The 18,662-nt window shown below is 38.4% G+C and overlaps 1 protein-coding gene across 7 annotated transcripts in view; it reads right to left on the reverse strand.

Moving 5' to 3' along the window:
- The window catches only part of PIAS2 (protein inhibitor of activated STAT, 2), a 107,258-nt gene that overhangs the window by 60,129 nt on the left and 28,467 nt on the right, over positions 1-18,662 (reverse strand). For all 7 annotated transcript variants that reach the window (XR_825360.1, XR_825359.1, XM_010840956.1 and 4 more), the window contains 2 exons: positions 13,253-13,727; positions 6,455-6,539 (listed from right to left, as the gene is read on the reverse strand). Coding sequence is in view for 5 of the 7 variants with exons in the window: in XM_010840956.1 (XP_010839258.1) it covers positions 6,455-6,539; positions 13,253-13,727 (560 nt within the window). In the remaining 2 variants the exon portion in view is untranslated. The remainder of the gene's footprint in view (positions 1-6,454; positions 6,540-13,252; positions 13,728-18,662) is intronic.

Consider the following 18,662-nt stretch of genomic DNA (forward strand, 5'->3'; position numbering starts at 1 on the left):
TACATGACCACTGGAAAAACCATAGCCTTGACTAGAAAGACCTTTGTTGGCAAAGTAATGTCTCTGCTTTTGAATATGCTATCTAGGTTGGTCATCACTTTCCTTCCAAGGAGTAAGCATCTTTTAATTTCACGGCTGCAGTCACCATCTGCAGTGATTCTGAAGCCCCAAAAAATAAAGTCTGACACTGTTTACACATTTATTTCCCATGAAGTGATGGGACCAGATGCCATGATCTTCGTTTTCTGAATGTTGAGCTTTAAGCCAACTTTTTCACTCTCCTCAACTATGCTGCTGCTGCTGCTGAGTCACTTCAGTCGTGTCCGACTCTGTTCAACCCCGTAGACGGCAGCCCACCAGGCTCCCCCGTCCCTGGGATTCTCCAGGCAAGAACACTGGAGTGGGTTGCCATTTCCTTCTCCTCAACTATACTTCGACTTAAAAAATTAAAAACAAAGATGAGCAGAGTAGGTGTGGCAGAGAACTGTCAAGCAATGGAGTGTGGACTTCAGATGGTATCACTAAGGGCTTCCCTGTTGGCTCAGATGGTAAAGAATCTGTGTGCAATGCAGGAGACCTGGGTTTGACTGCTAGGACAGGAAGATTCCCTGGAGAAAGGAATGGCTACCCACTCCAGTACTCTTGCCTGGAGAATTCCAGGGAAAGAAGAGCCTGGTGGGCTACAGTCCATGGGGTCACAAAGAGTCAGACACGACTGAGCGACTAACACACTTTTACACACTTAAGGGTTTTTAAGCACAAAGAAGAAAAGACTGAATGGGCTTTAGAAAGATCAGTTGGTCAGCTGGGAGAGTTAGGAGATCATTACACTTGTATAGGCATAAAATGAATGCTTCAAAGTTATTTAAACATAAATATCACAATATGACATTTAGGGATAAAAAGTGATAGGACTAAATGACTGACTGGATACAAGGAGGTAGGATAAGGAGCAGGGAGCACTAAGCATGGTGCCCAGGTTTTAGAATGGTGCAGCTGGACAGATGGTGACCCAGGTAGAGCCAGTTATAAAATTCAGCCACCAATCACTGAGTGCTGCTGCTGCTGCTAAGTCGCTTCAGTCATGTTCGACTCAGTGCAACCCCACAGACGGCAGCCCACCAGGCTCCCCCGTCCCTGGGATTCTCCAGGCAAGAACACTGGAGTGGGTTGCCATTTCCTTCTCCAGTGCATGAAAGTGAAAAATGAAAGTGAAAGTGAAGTCGTGTCCAACTCCTAGCGACCCCGTGGACTGCAGCCTACCAGGCTCCTCCGTCCATGGGATTTTCCAAGCAAGAGTACTGGAATGGGGTGCCATTGCCTTCTCCAAGTGAGACAGTGATTATTTCTTCAACTTTACAGGCTGAGTAAATTAAGATTCAATAGGCTTTAGTAACCTACCCAGGGGTATACAGACATAAGTGGTTAAGCCAGAATTCACATTTCAATCAGTATGAACTCTAAAGACCATGCTAGCTTCCTAAAGGTAGAGTTGATTCAACTTTTAAATCCTGAAAGAGACACAAAAGGATGAACAGAGTAGCAAATTGAAAGGATGTGGTAGATGAAATGTGGGATAATATAAACAGGCCTCTGTTCAGGCAGATCCCACACCATTAACAGAATAGGCAATAGGAGGAAACATATACTAAGCAAAAATCTCTTTGAAGCCAGCTAATTTAAGAAAGAAAAGAAAAAAGCACATTCGTGGATACTATCACAGAGCAGTGAGGAGAGAATCACACCTTGATCTGGGGAATATGCAAGAGATGGCAGTATGAGAAACAGAGACAGCACGACTGCAGAGGCAGTGGTACCCAACGCGAGGAGTAGTGCTACAGCCAAAACAGAGCTGAAGTCACTACCAGTCTTCACAAGATGTGACAAAAAAACCCCAAACCTGAATGTATTCAAGCCTCTGGTTTAGACCTTATCACCATTATAGGCAAAGGGGACGGGATGGAGGCACAGCAGTTTTCAAACTTGCTGCAAACTGGAAACGCCTGGGGAGCTTTAAAAACTACTGCTGCTTCAAATTTAATTGATATGAATGAAATCTAGGTATCTGGAGTCTTAAAAGCTCCCCAGTTGGATTCTAATACACAGCGAAATTTGAGAACCATAAGGATAGAAGTTATACGATACCACAAGAAGCATAATTATCCAAATCCACAATGTGTAATATGCTAACAGAGTCAAATGAACCACTCTTTTTCAAAGTAAGTGGTAGAAAGTACTGTAAGGGTAGAATCAGAACTCCTTAGAGAATTTATCCTTCCCACAACTGGGGCTTGGAAGAAAAGTTATGACCAACCTAGACAGCATATTAAAAACCAGAGATAATACTTTGCCAACAAAGGTCCATCTAGTTAAGGCTATGTGGAGACCTCAATTATAAAGAAAGCTGAGCTTTATCATGTTAACCATCTTAAAGTGTATAGTTTCGTGGCTTTAAGTACATTTATACTATACCATCACTATCATCCATCCTGGAGACAGATGATTGAACATCCATGATTAAAAATTTTTATTGAAGTAATTATTTAGTCATTCATTTTCTGACTAATTAATAACATTCACACAGTTCAAACTTCAAAGATACAGAAAAAAGATATAAAGTGAAAAAACTCCCTCAGCTTGGATCAGGGCTACCTGATTCCCCTCTCCAGAGGCAACTTGTCATATATGTCCAGACATATGCTATACACTTCGGCAAATTACACACACGCCTTTTTAAGACAGTGCGTGTGCTTAGTCACTTAGTCGTGTCTGACTCTGTGACCCCATGGGCTGTAGCTCGCCAGGCTCCTCTGTGCATGGGATTCTCTAGGCAAGAATACTGGAGTGGGTTGCCATTTCCTTCTCCAGGCAATCTTCCCCACCCAGGAATTAACTGAGGTTTCCTGCATTGTAGGCGGATTCTTTATCAACTGAGCAACCAGAGAGGCCCCTTTTAAGGCTAACTAATGGTACATGTTATCCAAATTCCACGCTTTGATTTGTTCACTTAAAAATATATCTTGAAACCTATTGACTAAATAACCTCCCTAGGTCAAAGGCCAACACAACACCCTAAAGAAGCTTGTGGTAATCTCTTCCACCTATAAATCAGCTCTTATTTGTCTTCTGTCCATGTGACACCCTGTAATGCCAACAATCATTTTATGTATATAACCCAGTTCATTAACTAGATAGACTGCAAGCAACTTGTGGAAAGGAGACATGCCATATAATATAATGCTGTGTAGCTAATAAACCCTTAGTAAATGTTCTCAAGCAAGGGACCATCAGTGAATACAAACAAAACCATATAATAATGATATGGCTTGGGATATAAAATATAACTTTTAATTTACCCTATTCATTTCTTAGTTGGTTTTTTGGTACTCCCAAGCTTGAAAGTACTTCCAATATAAAAATTTCCTGCAATGTCTTGCCTCTAGTGAACATGTACATTCATTTTACTTCTTTGATAATTTTCTTCTCTAAAATTTCCAAAACCCCTATTATTTGGATACTAGGTCTCTTGGACCAATCTTCAGTACTGTCCCTTTTTTTCTCTTTTACTGTTCAATATTTGGTCCCCTTCTGGGGAGCTCAAATTTTACCAAGTCAAGTCTGAGGCTTTGCTGAGAGCAGTGATGTGATCAGTGAAAGAATCTAAAGTTGTGTCCCATACTATTCCGCCTGATAACATCATGTGCATCTTCGAGATGTTAGGATGTTTAAGAGAAATCCATAAATTCTGATCCACGTCCTCGGAGACTGAGAATGTACACTAACATAAGAAAGACTGAAGTCTGGCTTTAAGAACTTTTGAAACTACCTCGAATTCAGAATTTCCAAAACTTAACTGCAGGACCTTTATTTTTTAAAAAAACTTGTATTAACATCTCACAGAAGATAAGTGTTCTAATGAAGAGCTGAAAAGATGCAAAAAGACCTCTAATTTGCTCAATTCTGAGTTCTAAATTTTAACTCTACAATCCCAGAATATCATTTAACCTCCAGAAGCCTCAGTTGTTTTAGGCTAAATCTTTTTAAAGTCTTATAAATACATTAACACCAAAGATGACTATATATTTAATTGGAAAAGTATATAGTACAGATTTCCTTTTCTGTCCTATCTCTTTTTAGTTCACTGCTCTTAATAAATGTGTTTAAGTTTATCCTATTTTTTGAAATGGCAAAGCTCAAGAGTACTTTTCATAACTGTTTTCAGATTTCTGCTAATTTTTTTGGTCCAGGTAACCATACAGCTCAGAATGGTCCTCTAGTTTATGTTCTTATCCCAGAAAAAATATTAATGTCCACATTTAATATAAAAAAGCCTCTGGATGATAAACTTTATGTCATTCTATCAAATAAATAAAGCCCTAAATAAAGTTTTTTATGTTGCTATATTTGGAATAAAATTTTCATTAAAAAAAAAAATGTACTGCCAGAAATGACAAAAATTCAAAGGGGTTTTATTAAAAAATTAAAATGTTTTTCTAGTTGTTGTTCAGTCATTCAGCCATGTCCGACTCTTTGTGACCCCACGGAGAGCAGCACACCAGACTTCCCTGTCCTTCACCATCTCCCGGAGCTCTCTCAAACTCATGTCCACCAAGTCAGTGATGCCATCCAACCACCTCATCCTCTGTCACCCCCTTTTTCCAATCTTTCCCAGCATCAGGGTCTTTCCCAATGAGTCAGCTCTTCGCATGAGGTGGCCAAAGTACTGAAGTTTCAGCTTTAGCATCAGTCCTTCCAATGATAACCCAGGACTGATCTCCTCTAGGATGGACTGGTTGGATCTCCTTGCAGTCCAAGGGACTCTCAAGAGTCTTCTCCAACACCACAGTTCAAAAGCATCAATTGTTTGGTGCTCAGCCTATTTTATTGTCCAGCTCTCACATATGTACTTAACTACTGGAAAAACCATAGCTCTGACTAGACAGACCTTTGTCAGCAAAGTAATGTCTCTGCTTTTTAATATGCTGTCTAGGTTTGTCATTGCTTTTCTTCCAAGGAGCAAGCAACTTTTAATTTCATGGCTGCAGTCACCACCTGCAGTGATTCTGGAGCCCAAGAAAATAAAGTCTGTCACTGTTTCCATTGTTTCCCCATCTGTTTGCCATGAAGTGATAGGACTGCATGCCATGATCTTCATTTTCTGAATGCTGAGCTTTAAGCCAACTTTTTCACTCTCCTCTTTTACTTTCATCAAGAGGTTCTTTAATTCCTGTACACTTTCTGCCATAAGGGTGGTGTCATCAGCATATCTGAGGTTACTGATATTTCTCCTAGCAATCTTGATTCTAGCTTGTGCTTCATCCAGCCTGGAATTTCACATGATGTACTCCGCATATAACTTAAATAAGCAAGGTGACTTATACACAGCCTTGATATATTCCTTTCCCAATTTGGAACAAATCTGTTGTTCCATGCCTGGTTCTAACTGTTGCTTAGGCAGGTAAGGTGGCCTGGTATCCCCATCTCTTTTAAGAATTTTCCAGTTTGTTCTGATCTACACAGTCAAAAGCTTTAGTGTAGTCAATGAAGCAGATGTTTTTCTAGAATTCTCCTGCTTTTTCTATGATCCAACAGATGTTGGTGATTTGACCTTTGGTTCTTCTGCTTTTTGTAAATCCAGCTTGTACATCTGGAAGTTCTCGTTTCATATACTGCTGAAGCCTCACTTGAAGGATTCTGATCATGTGAAATGAGTGCAACTGTGCAGCAGTTTGTACATTCTTTGGTATTGCCCTTTCTTTGGGACTGGAATGAAAACTTTTTCCAATCCTGTGGCTACTGCTGAGTTTTCCAAATTTGCTGGCATACTGAGTGTGGCACTTTAACAGCATCACCTTTTAGGATTTGAAAGAGCTCACTGGAATTTCATCACCTCCACTAGCTTTGTTAGTAATGATGCTTCCTAAGGCCCACTTGACTTCACATTCCAGGATGTCTGGTTCCAGAGTATTTATTAATATTTACCTAACTTTAGTCAAAGTATACTATGCTTACTTAAGGAGAAATGGCTTAACTGTTATGGACAGAATTGTGTCCCCCCAAAATTCATATGCTAAAGCCCTAATTCCCAATGTGACTATGAAGTTGCGGCTTTAATTTAAAGAGGTCATTAAGGTTAAATGAGGTCCCAATGGTGGAGCCCTAATCCACCAGAACTACCGTCCTTATAAGAAGAGGAAGACACACCAGAAACACACAGGCACACAGAGGAAAGGCCGTGAGAAGAAGGCCACAGCAAGAAGGCAGCCACCTGCAATGCAAGCCAAGGCCTCAGGAGAAACCAAACCTGTCAATCAGTTTTGGACTTCAAGTCCCCTGAAATGTGAGAAGAAAAATTTCTGTTGTTTAAGCCACCCCATCTGTGGTACTCTAGTACAGCAGGCAGAGCAGACTACGACACAAACATCTCAGAAAACACATTCCAAACTCCTCTTACCTGGATATGCATATCTCTCTAACTTGCTGAGGTGTGAGAGCAAAAATAAAAAACTTCTCTTGAAACCGCTGAATACTGCTTTGAACTGGGGAGGAAAAAAAAGAAAGGTAATATTCCAATAACAGATTCAATAATAGAAGAACCTACAATAACCAGACACTTATGATAAAGACTCTGCCAAATTCTGAAATTTTTATTGTTAAAATACACCAAAATGAAGTACTAAGCTACATGCATCTTGGAGTCATGAAAGTAAGGTCACTCTAAAGCAGGTTCAATTTTAAGCATTTATCATTCTTTATTGTAATATTCTAATTATAATCAAAATATAACACAACCCCTCACAATTGTTACTTTTCACCCTTGACTACAGCATCTTCTAATCAAGTCTGAGGAAGTAAAAAAACTCTCCCCAGGAAAGCTCTGGTCAAGACTCGGAGTTTGTGTTTCTTTCTTTGTTGTGTTTCATTTTCAACACTTTATACTCAATTACATGCACGGAGCATTCATTCAAGAGAAAATTTAAAACTCTGAAAACTTCTAAGTTGGGAGCGTTATTAAGACATAAATAATTTTGAACATACAGAAGATTATGCAGTTCAAAAGGATTATCTAATGAAGTCATTCTTCAGAAGTGTTATTTTTAAAAATTGAAATGTATTTTCTTCACAAAGAACTTTTCATAGTTTTACACTGACCCATTATTCAATGATGTTCTAGTACTCATTTAAACAATGAATGCCTTCAATGAACACTTAACTGAATATGCATCTAAATTCCAATAATCAATCGGTTACAATTATCACTAAACATTGTTTTATGAGAACGTTTAAAAATAATCCTATGCACACACCAAAATTTTATGAGATTTAAACAGAATATAGCAAACTTGAATCAACTGAAATAATTTTATCTTTACAAAAACAATCATATTAATTATCATCAGTGATGTTTAACACTAAAATACTTTTCATTCTATAAATACATTGGCCACAGAGATCATTTGGGGAGGGCAGAGTGCTGAGTGTTCATGCTTCCTGTAAAACAGTGGCTTTAATTCAGAATTATGAGTGAGGAGACTTGCTATCGATTGTTCAGTCACAGCAATCACTCCTTTCCTTCCCTCTCGCCCTCCACCTTCACCCCTGTCACCAGTTACTCATTAAGTTCTGTTGTTTTGCTTTGCTTTTTTAATTTTCTTATCAACTGCCTCCTCCCTATTTCCACTACCACCATCCTATCCTAGCAAAACCTAGAATCACTCTGTACAAATGAAGGGGCACCCGTGCCTCTGTCGGTCCCTCACCAGAACATCAGTGCAGAGTTGGTCATCCTTCATAAAACTTTTTCATCATCGTTCCCCTGCTGAAAAATGCTAAGATCATCTTATCTCTGAATGAACCATGTCCAAAGTCCCTTATTTATAAGAACCTCCGTAACAATGTCTTTCCTCACAAACCTACATTTCCAATGTCTCCCGAAGTCCTGCTCTACTCAAAGCAGTTTCTTCACTGTCAGGACTCAGAACTGTGCCATTTTTATTTCTACTCCTTTGACTACTCAAATCTCTCCTTTCTTGATGTCTACTCTCCTATAAACTCCACTGATTCAGAGCAGGCACATTCATCCTTCAAATCTCCCTCAAGTTATCACTCTTACTCCAAGAACTTGATTAACTTTTCCATCCATTAGGCCAATACAATATTTGAGCTTTAGGTTCACAAATTATAGGGTTTCACCATACAAGCATATAAATTGCTTGCTACTTTTCCCTCACCTTAACATTCTCTCTCCAACTAGAGTAAAATTCCTAAAGCCCACGCCATACTTCTGACTTCTCTACAATCAGGCTACATGACCATATCCAAATTAAACCCTCATTATGTACTTGTTATGAGATTACATTTTAATGGCTTTACATTAATGTGTGTATCACTTTGTTATTGTTGTTGTTTACTCGCCAAGTTGTGCCCAACTGTTTAGCAACCTCATGGACTGTAGTCTACCAGGCTCCTCTGTCCATGAGATTTCCCAAGCAAGAATATTAGAGTGGGTTTTAATTCCCTTCTCCAGGGTATCTTTCCGAACCAGGGATCAAACCAACGGCTCCTGCCACGTCTCCTGCATTATAGGTAGATTCTTTATCACTGAGCCATCAGGGAAGTCCATTAACTGTTAACTATACCCAGAGGCTTAATGAGTATTTCCTAATATTCAGAAATTTAATACTATGAAAAGATACTGACCTCCATTACTCTGTCACCTACCAGACTGCTGCTGCTGCTAAGTCACTTCAGTTGTGTCCGACTCTGTGCAACTCCAGAGACAGCAGCCCACCAGGCTCCCCCGTCCCTGGGATTCTCCAGGCAAAAACACTGGAGTGGGTTGCCATTGCCTTCTCCAACGCATGAAAGTGAAACGTACAAGTGAAGTCGCTCAGTCGTGTCCAACTCCTAGCGACCCCATGGACTGCAGCCCACTAGGCTCCTCCGTCCATGGGATTTTCCAGGCAAGAGTACTGGAGTGGGGTACCATTGCCTTCTCCGTACCTACCAGACTACAAAGATTAAAAGACCAACAATACAATGTGGATAAAGTATAAGGAAAATAACACATTCATACATCACTGGAAGTAGAAACTGGTACAATGCTTTTGAAGCAACTGCCAAACTTCTCTATAAAAGCTGAATATCAAAATATTACACAATCATACTCCTGGACCCAACAAATCCACACCAAGGCATTTACACTTTGTGAATATGCAGTGCGAGTATTCAGAAACATGCAAAAGTGCTGCCAGCAGCAATGGCTGTAAGACTGCAAGAATAGTGCCCAAGACACGTTATACACTAAATACTTCTGAATAAATAACAACTGGAAACGTACATCAACAGAACATTGGCTCAACTGTGGTACATCTACAAGAAAATAGACCTAGTATAATCTACAGATGCATAATTTATTTCTAAGAAATACAGTGGAGTCGCCAGTCCAGGTTCGACGCACGATACTGGATGCTCGGGGCTGGTGCACTGGGACGACCCAGAGGGATGGTATGGGGAGGGAGGAGGGAGGAGGGTTCAGGATGGGGAATACATGTATACCTGTGGTGGATTCATTTCGATATTTGGCAAAACTAATACAATATTGTAAAGTTTAAAAATAAAATAAAATTTAAAAAAATAATAATAAAAAAATAAAAAATGGGGGAAAAAAAAAAAGAAATACAGTTAAGACTGTCATAGCACAGAACTCCAGAAGATGCTTTTCACAGTAGATTCAAGCAGAATAATGCCCTTCTCCTTCCACCAGAAAAGTGGCACAGTGGCTCTGTGGTTAGAAAGGGTTTTTTTAATAAAGAAAAATGAGAATTTTTTTTTAATGAGAAAAAAAGATGACATAATATGCCAGAGAAACAGTTAATTACTGATAATGACTCTAGCTGAGTAATAACTGTGGCTACGAGGGACTCTTCCTTTCTGTTATGCTTCCATGTCTGAAGTTATCAATTACTAGCATAAATTACTTTTGTAAACGGAAAAACAAAGTGAAGAAACTTTAAGGAATCAGACTCAACACTTTGAAGGTATTTCATAAAATATTAAACACTTCGATACATCAACATGTAGATGCTTAAAAAGAGAATGAACAAAAAGAGCTAGTCACAGACGAATATATACACAGTATACCACATACATTTCAAAAGCAAGTTAAGTGAACATTAGTTTTCTCACACATATATGGTAAAACAAGCAAGAGGAAACACAAAATCCAGAACAGTGATTTAACTCAAAGAGGAAAAGGCAAGAAGGTTTCAAAGATACTGGCAATGTTCCTTTCCTAAAAAATGGGTAGTGGTTTCACAGGTTTTCATTCATAAATATTCTTTATAACAATGTCTTTAATATATTCTTTTATACAGACTGAATACACACAAATTTTTTTTAATGAGAAAGGACTTCATCATCAAAGGAAAAAAAAAACAGAAGAAACAGAAAATAGAGGAAAAAAAGACAAAAACACTGCTAGTGAAAGCAAAAGCAAATGAGAATAGCTATTTAAGGGAGAAGAGAAATTTTATTAATTTGTTTTCAGATTAGGGGATAATTCATTTGTTACAGTAAAACCTCAGCTATAGAGAAATTCATATAGTATTATTGTAGACACTCACTTTCTAGATGCAATAGTCTATCATTTTAAATGCTAATTTTATTTAAATAATTTTAATAGAAATAATACCAAATTGCAAAACTATATAATAATGTATCTTCTTTTGTGGAGACAGTCTTGTTTAGCATCTACAGATGCACCCTGCTGTAACAGTGAATCCCTCACTAAGGGGCTATTGGTTTCAACGTTCCCAAGAGGTTTTGGAACATTTTTTGACTTTTCGGTTGGCTTTTTTTTTTTCCTATGAGGGCTCTTCCAGTCTTTCCCATGTTGTTAATTAATTCTTGCTCAACAATGTGTTGATGGCTTAGAAATCATCTAATCAACTGTATATTAAATCAAGAATACACAGACTGGCTGAAGGACGCCAAAAATATGTGCTCTGAAATATGGTTTTGGATCTCTTTCAATTCATAAGGCTTTCTACTTCTCATTTCCCAAATCTAAGTAGGTTTCTCCATAACAGTGTTCCAAATAAATGGATTTACCCCAAATTTTTATTTTTACAAGTATTTTCAACATTATATAACCAAATCATTAAAACTTAAAAGCAATTCCTGAATGTCACTGCATTGCTTTAGACAGTATGAAACTAGCCTTTTTTAGATCACTGTTTTATCAATCTAAGAATATACATTAAGAAAATAGTTTTCTTTTCTTTCTTAGGGAAAGCAGGATAAGGAAATGTTTAAGCCTTGTTTTAAAGTAAGAAATCAGTTTATAAAGTTTACAGAAACAATGATAAACAGGACTCCTGAAAAATACATGCATCAACAATTTTTTAGCTCAGGAGCAAAAGATTATAAGTCCCAAGGTCATATGTATTTCTTACATTCTAATGTAAACTATGAGCAAAAAGCTGGTTTTCTTCTTAATCACTCTTCAACACAAAATGCCTCCAGTATTATTAACATCATTAAGTCACATGAGATACAAAAATTTTAGTAAATTTATAAAAAGCCTACTACCTTCCTTTAACCTTACTAAGGTTAATGAAAGAAAAATTTACAAAGAACATGGAAAAGTAACAAAATTCCTATTTCTGTTTCTGAACACAGGGAAAGCATGAAACACGAAGCACTCCATGAAGCCTCTTCAGAGTTTGCCGCCTGGTGCCCCACAGATGCCAGGGGCAGAGAAGACACCTTGCTGCGTCCTTTCTCCGTCTCTAGTCATCTTCCTTCCAGGCACTCAACCTTCCACTGGAACCAGGACCCCAGATGGCCTCTTCTTCTCAGTCCTGCCTTTAACCATATTTCTGAGGAGTCCCCGGAGGCAGGGTCACCTACACACACTACTAGTCTGAATCCTTCTCCAAACACAAAGAAATAATTTTGCAGTGATTGCTAAGAAACATGTGAACAAACCATGATGCTACATATGTACACTGATACAAATCAAAAACCATGAAAAAAGGAGAAATAAATTATGGAAACATTTTAACCAGATAACGAACCTGGTTAAAAATGAAAGTAAAACCATAAAAGAAACAGTTAGCTAATACATATTTTAAATGTTTGTTCCTGTTATTAATTTGAAAAACGAAAAATCTAAACAAGATACAAGCTGGAAGAAAAACCGCAGTGAGAGACAGTCTCTCGTTTTGTGGAATTCAAACTGGCACAGCTGTACTGGAGACTAATCTAACACGATGTTATCAAGAGTCCTGACTATGATGCAATAATTCTGCTCACAAGACTTTGTAAAAACAATAAAACATGAACAAATATAGAATCCTTATTTCAGAATGAATGTTAATGAAGGGATAAAATACATTATTCTACCTGCCTGGTTCAGGTGTGCTAAACAAAACAATGTAAGGAGCCCACCACTATCAGGCCATGTTGACCCCATTAACCTCAAAACTTCCTTCTAGCTCAACCGAGATGTACAAGTATAATCCTATACAAAATGAAAAAAGCATATTAATATATTTAAGAGAGTTTTCAAATGACTTGAAACAAAAAAGCGTTTTTCCTAGGATGGACAGGAAAATGATCTCCCAGCCTAACTCTGAAATGTCATTTCCCAAGCAATTTATCAACAAATTCAAATACCTCTGTAAATAATTTCATTAGCCAGGAAGAAATTATGCCATTACAGCACAGAAGTCATCAACTTCTGTGGTAAAAATGTGGTGAAAATTCTGAGGTAAAAACGTGTTGGAGTCACATGTATCAATGTCTAATAATATAAAATTTATTACGTTTTCTGAGCAGTCACTGGTTATTAAACAAAAAGCTAAAATATGTGGCAAACTGTCACCTTAGGAAAAATTTAAGTAAAAAAGATTTCTTGCAAAAACAGTTTAAAAAGCTATGCTGAACAGAAACTAAGTCTCTGTAAAAACAGTAAAAATATCAAAAGGCAGAATCACAGGCAATAAATAAGATTTGTGTCTGTTCGTATACACCCTGAAGCAATTTGAGTTCTAAGCTGTAAGAAGGAAGTTTGATCAATGAATTAAAGTTTTATGCCAGATTTGTCATGGTTGCCCGTATTTCTTTTTACCTGTACATTTAAGCATTTGGCATTTTAATGCCTTGATTTTATAATATGCAATTCAGTCAAGCCCTCTTGCTTTATTCACTCTCTTGTCCAGAAGAAACGGATTTCTCTAACACTTACCTAAACTCGTGGGCTTGATGAGAACATCAAGGACATCATAAAAGGGCAGATTTTTTAACTGCACATCAGGATGGACAGGAGGGATTGGGGGAGATGGCTGCTGCATCTCAAATGCGGGTTTAGTATCTTGAAGCAGCACAGAACCAACAGGAGAGGACGGAGAATGAGGTGTAACTGAAGTGGAAGGCAACGCGTGGATTCCAGCCACAGCCAAGTCAGGTTCTACAGGTGAGGAGCTACCATCCAAACTGAAAACCGGTGATTTGATTGCAGATAAATCAGAAAGGCCTTCGAGAGTCCGCGGGTATCGGCGTCTATACAATTCTCGGATTTTAATCTGAACCGCAGGGCTGCAGCCACTCTTCAATAAATGCAACGCCCTCATCAGGAGGTCATGCTTACGTCCACTTTTATTCCGTCCGGCAAAGCCTAGTAACACTTGTAGTTCAGAAACCCTAAAACTAGAAACCATATTCTAAAAAGAAAGAAAAAAAAGGATATAAGCCAATAGCCTCAAACATATAAAAACGCTATCTAAAATATACTATAATTTCAGATTGTTCCAACATTGTTAATATCAACTGGCATGTGCTAGTAATCAGCATTTTCACATATCACTTACAATTGTTAACTGTTTCTACCACCACCACCCTTCCCCGCAATTACATTCACATTGTGGTTTTAATTATGTTTTGCTGTTCTCAATTTTGGAAATCTATAGTCTGTTGGTTTCTGTTGACCACTTCACTATCTATGAAATCTATAACCAATGAAAATACTCCTTTTCACAGTGTACAATACACAGTGTAATGTTTATTACAGTATTATCACCAATTGAACAAAAAAATTTAAGTTTCTGCAACAATGTACCTCTAAAGTTTCTGATGCTAAGCAGGAAAAATCCACAAAAATCAAGACAGAACCGTAATCCAAAATCCAATAAATTTTTCACCCCAACTCCAATATGAAGGGACAACAGGGTTTCCCAGGGATGGTAAAGCCATCCCTGGGTCGGGAAGATGCCCTGGAGAAGGAAATGACAACCCACTCCAATACTCTTGCCTTGAAAATTCTATGGACGGAGGAGCGTGGGAGGCTACAGTCCATGGTGCCGCAGAGAGTCAGACACGACTGAGCAACTTCACTTAATCACTAAGAAAATTAGGATTTTTTTTAATACTAAAGATAAAAATCACATCATCTTTATTCAGCAGTCAAATTCCTAAAATGACTGAAATTCTCAAGTGTAAAACAAGAACTCTGTGGTGTAAAATGAAGACTATATATAGCTGTTCCACATTTCACCTTGTTATTTATTCAACAAACCTAGTAAATTCTTCCTATCATTTACTGCGTGCGTCATAAACCCATCTACTTATGTCATTTTCAGATTCTGAACTTAGAGGTAAACCACACTTGGGTCAGCTTCACCTGTACTGGCCGTACCGTACAAGCACCATGTGACCAGAAAGAGAAGCAAGACCTGTGTCGTCCAAAGCCCTTTCGGAAACCAACCAGCCCCCCTCCTCGGCACTGCATGCCCTACAGCTGCCTGGGATGCCTATTCAACCTGGTCAGTATGCAGGGGCCATACTACAGTTGGCAGTGATTCATAATAATTCCTCTGTTTTGCACTTTTAAGTGTCACTGATAGCCCAAGAACAACTGCTAAAACTCTTTAAAAAAAAAAAACAAAACTCTTCTTGGTATTTAAAACAGTTGTTAGGAATACTTGCCAGTTTTCCAAAATGCAAACAAATTTAAATATATCAAAGTAATCTGAATGTATATGCTGTATCATAATTCTACTTCAAATACTGTCTCCAAATTTCAGATTGTACAGTCAGAGAATATTACATAGTAACCCCAGCAAACACTTTATACTCTTGATCAGTGCAATTCAATAGAAATGGGAACCACATATATCATTTGAAACTATCTGGTGACCACATTAAAATACGTTTTAAATTTACTTTGATAATATGCTTTATTTAATCCAATACATCAAAAGCATTATTTCAACATGTAAACAGTGGTTGCAATTTAAACATAATTTTTTTTTTAAGTGTCAACAAAATCTTTTTTCATACTAAGTTTTCAATACCAAGTGTGTATCTCACACTTGAGTACATATCAGTTTGGACTAACCCCACTTCAAGGGCTTAGGGGAGGAGTATGGATCTAAATCACACTCTAACAGCAACATATATCACAAGTACCATGATCATTATATTTTAATTTGTTTCACCTTCCCCATGGGTAAAAGGAAGATTTTATTTATCTTACCCTACCCTTGTGCTCTGGCCACCTGATGCAAAGAACCGACTCATTGGAAAAGACCCTAATGCTGGGAAAGATTGAAGGAAGGAGGAGAAGGGGACGACAGAAGTTGAGATGGTTGGATGGCATCACCAACGCAATGGACATGAGTTTGAGTAGGCTCCAGGAGTTGGTGATGGACAGGGAAGTTTGGCTGCTGCAGTCCATGGGGTCACAAAGAGTGACCATCAGTTCAGTTGGAGTGACTATCAGTTCAGCTGGAGTGACTGAACTGAACTGATCCCCTATGCTCAGGACAACAAAGATGGAAAACAAGAGAATCTGGGGCCTATCTAATGGCACATCAGTTAAGAGTCACAGTTTCAGGCATATAAAGACTATGACAGCTTTTCAGGAAGTTTCCTCCCAAGCAAGAAATGCAATGCCTCTTTCCCAAAGTCATCAATCTTAAAAATTCTTCAACTGAAATCTGCTTATACTACAGTAGCACAAATAACATTAAATCTAACAACACTAGCGTTAGCTGAACTAGTTGTTAGGAGAACACTAACAACAAAAACAATGAACAATGACAGTCCTACAGACATACACTACCTGTGATTCTTTATAAAGAAACCAAACTAACTCAGAATTCACAGCATCTCTCCTTACCCTTATTTTCAGGTAATTCTTCATTTTAAGGAAACTTGTTTTACAGAAATGACAAAACAGACCACAAGGCATTCTAAAGCTTGACTTTCAAAAAGGAATTCCTGGGAGGTCTCATAATACTTATTTTCAATGGGAATTTTATTTGGCAAAGAATGCTAATGTACTTGGTCTAACATCTATTGTAAATACACAAATGAAAAAGAATAAGGAGATAGAATGCAGAATTACAGTATTGTGAAGCAAAACAGAAATCCCCAGGTTTGGAGAGGTGCAAGGAAACAACAACAGGAGACAGGGCAGCCTTTGCCCTGCAAAATGCTGCCAAGATATCCTACTGCAGGCGTCTGCTCAAAGACGATGGCTCTGAGAGTCCACAGTGTCCTGTGGAAAACTTCACACCAGCAATCAGTAGCTGAAGGTCCCAGATTCAGAACTCAGGACACTGGAGGTCACACCATCTTTCTGGTAATTTCTAGTTTAAAACAACAAAACTCTCCCTTTATTTAGCATTTACTATTAAGATATCCCCTAAGAAGCTTAATCAGTCAACTCCAATGAACATGTGTTTCTTGGCAAACATTGCTGGATCCTGCTTCTTCTTCAAGCTATGCCTTTTTAAAAAAATATCTGTCTTCAACCAATTTCAGCAGTCACCAGGTAAGGTGAGCCTGCTATGAATACTACCAAAAATGGGTTTCAGCTACCGTTTTCCACCAAACTCTGATGTCAGTGTTTTTAATAACACTCCTTTTCAAGTGGATTTTATCCAGTCCATCCTGCCTGCTTCCACGTCTGCCCTCTAATACTTCAGTTACAATGCTGTGCTGCTACAGAGAAATTTCTCAATCAATGTTTGTGGACTGACTTTGAGAAAATTCATGAACTATGCCGGCATGACTAATTTTTAAAAAAGATAATCTGATTGCTAAGGAAGAGCTAATTGGTTCAATAAAGCTAATCTAGGTTAACTGACATTCAATTAAGACTACAAATGTAAAACAAGCTTTTTCACTGTCAAAATTATTTAAAAAACTTAAAGCTGGAACTTTATACAACTGAACATTACATATAGGACTGAAGGCAAGTTGACGGTGCTATGTGAGCCCAAAAAAGCACAGAATTTGGCGAAGCTATAGCGGGTTAGACGTCACGGTAAAGATCAATTCAGCTCTGTAGATCCTCCATCTGCTATGACATATACTATAGGGAAAGGAGAAGAGCTGCTGAGGCAAACTGACCAATCACGTTATTAATATCGCCTTACCCAGATACAGTATTAAAACAATCTACACCTGCATTTATAGGCAAGGATGCATTAAAAAATCAGATACGTCATCAATCCATCAAAGGCACAATTAAGCTGATGCCGTAAGAAAAACTACTACGGCAAATTAGAAAGATAGATGCAATTCCAGAAGTCATAGGAGGCCTCAGTTCCTGGGCCTTACTCCTGTGAGATCATGTAATCCCTATGATTAAATCCCATTTTACTTGAGATATTTGAAATGGATCTCTTCTTTACAACACACTGATCTCCTAAACACCTTCTTTTTGTACAAGATTTAAAATAAAGTCAGTTCAAGAAGCTAAAAAAGTCAACAACAAACACACCCTAGAAAAGAGTGACAAATTAAAAGATGCAAGAAAACATGACTTAGAAAGCAAAATACTAAAAGTCTATAAATTCAATCTGGAAAAAGCGGGAAGAAAACAAATACAGTCCTAAGAATGAGAAGAGAAACATAAAGACTACAAATACTAAGCAAATTTCTTTAAGAGAACAGCACATGCTGTTATCAGATCAGATCAGTCCCTCAGTTGTGTCTGACTCTTTGCGACCACATGAATCGCAGCACGCCCCCTCCCTGTCCATCACCAACTCCCGGAGTTCACTCAGACTCACGTCCATCGAGTCAGTGATGCCATCCAGCCATCTCATCCTCTGTCGTCCCCTTCTCCTCCTGCCCCCAATCCCTCCCAGCATCAAGAGTCTTTTCCAATGAGTCAACTCTTCACATGAGGTGGCCAAAGTACTGAAAGAAATCCCAGGGCTGATCTCCTTCAGAATGGACTGGTTGGATCTCCTTGCAGTCCAAGGGACTCTCAAGAGTCTTCTCCAACACCACAGTTCTAAAGCATCAATTCTTCGGCACTCAGCTTTCTTCACAGTCCAACTCTCACATCCATACATGACCACAGGAAAAATCATATCCTTCACTAGATGAACCTTTGTTGGCAAAGTAATGTCTCTGCTTCTGAATATGCTATCTAGGTTGGTCATAAAACTTTCCTTGCAAGGAGTAAGCGTCTTTTAATTTCATGGCTGCAGTCACCATCTGTAGTGATTTTGGAGCCCAGAAAAATAGTCTGACACTGTTTCCACTGTTTCCCCATCTATTTCCCATGCAGTGATGGGACCGGATGCCATGATCTTAGTTTTCTGAATGTTGAGCTTTAAAGCCTAAACTTTTTCACTCTC

This window comes from Bison bison, unplaced genomic scaffold (assembly GCF_000754665.1).
Source record: "Bison bison bison isolate TAMUID 2011002044 unplaced genomic scaffold, Bison_UMD1.0 scf7180017864153, whole genome shotgun sequence".
NCBI lineage: Eukaryota > Metazoa > Chordata > Mammalia > Artiodactyla > Bovidae > Bison > Bison bison.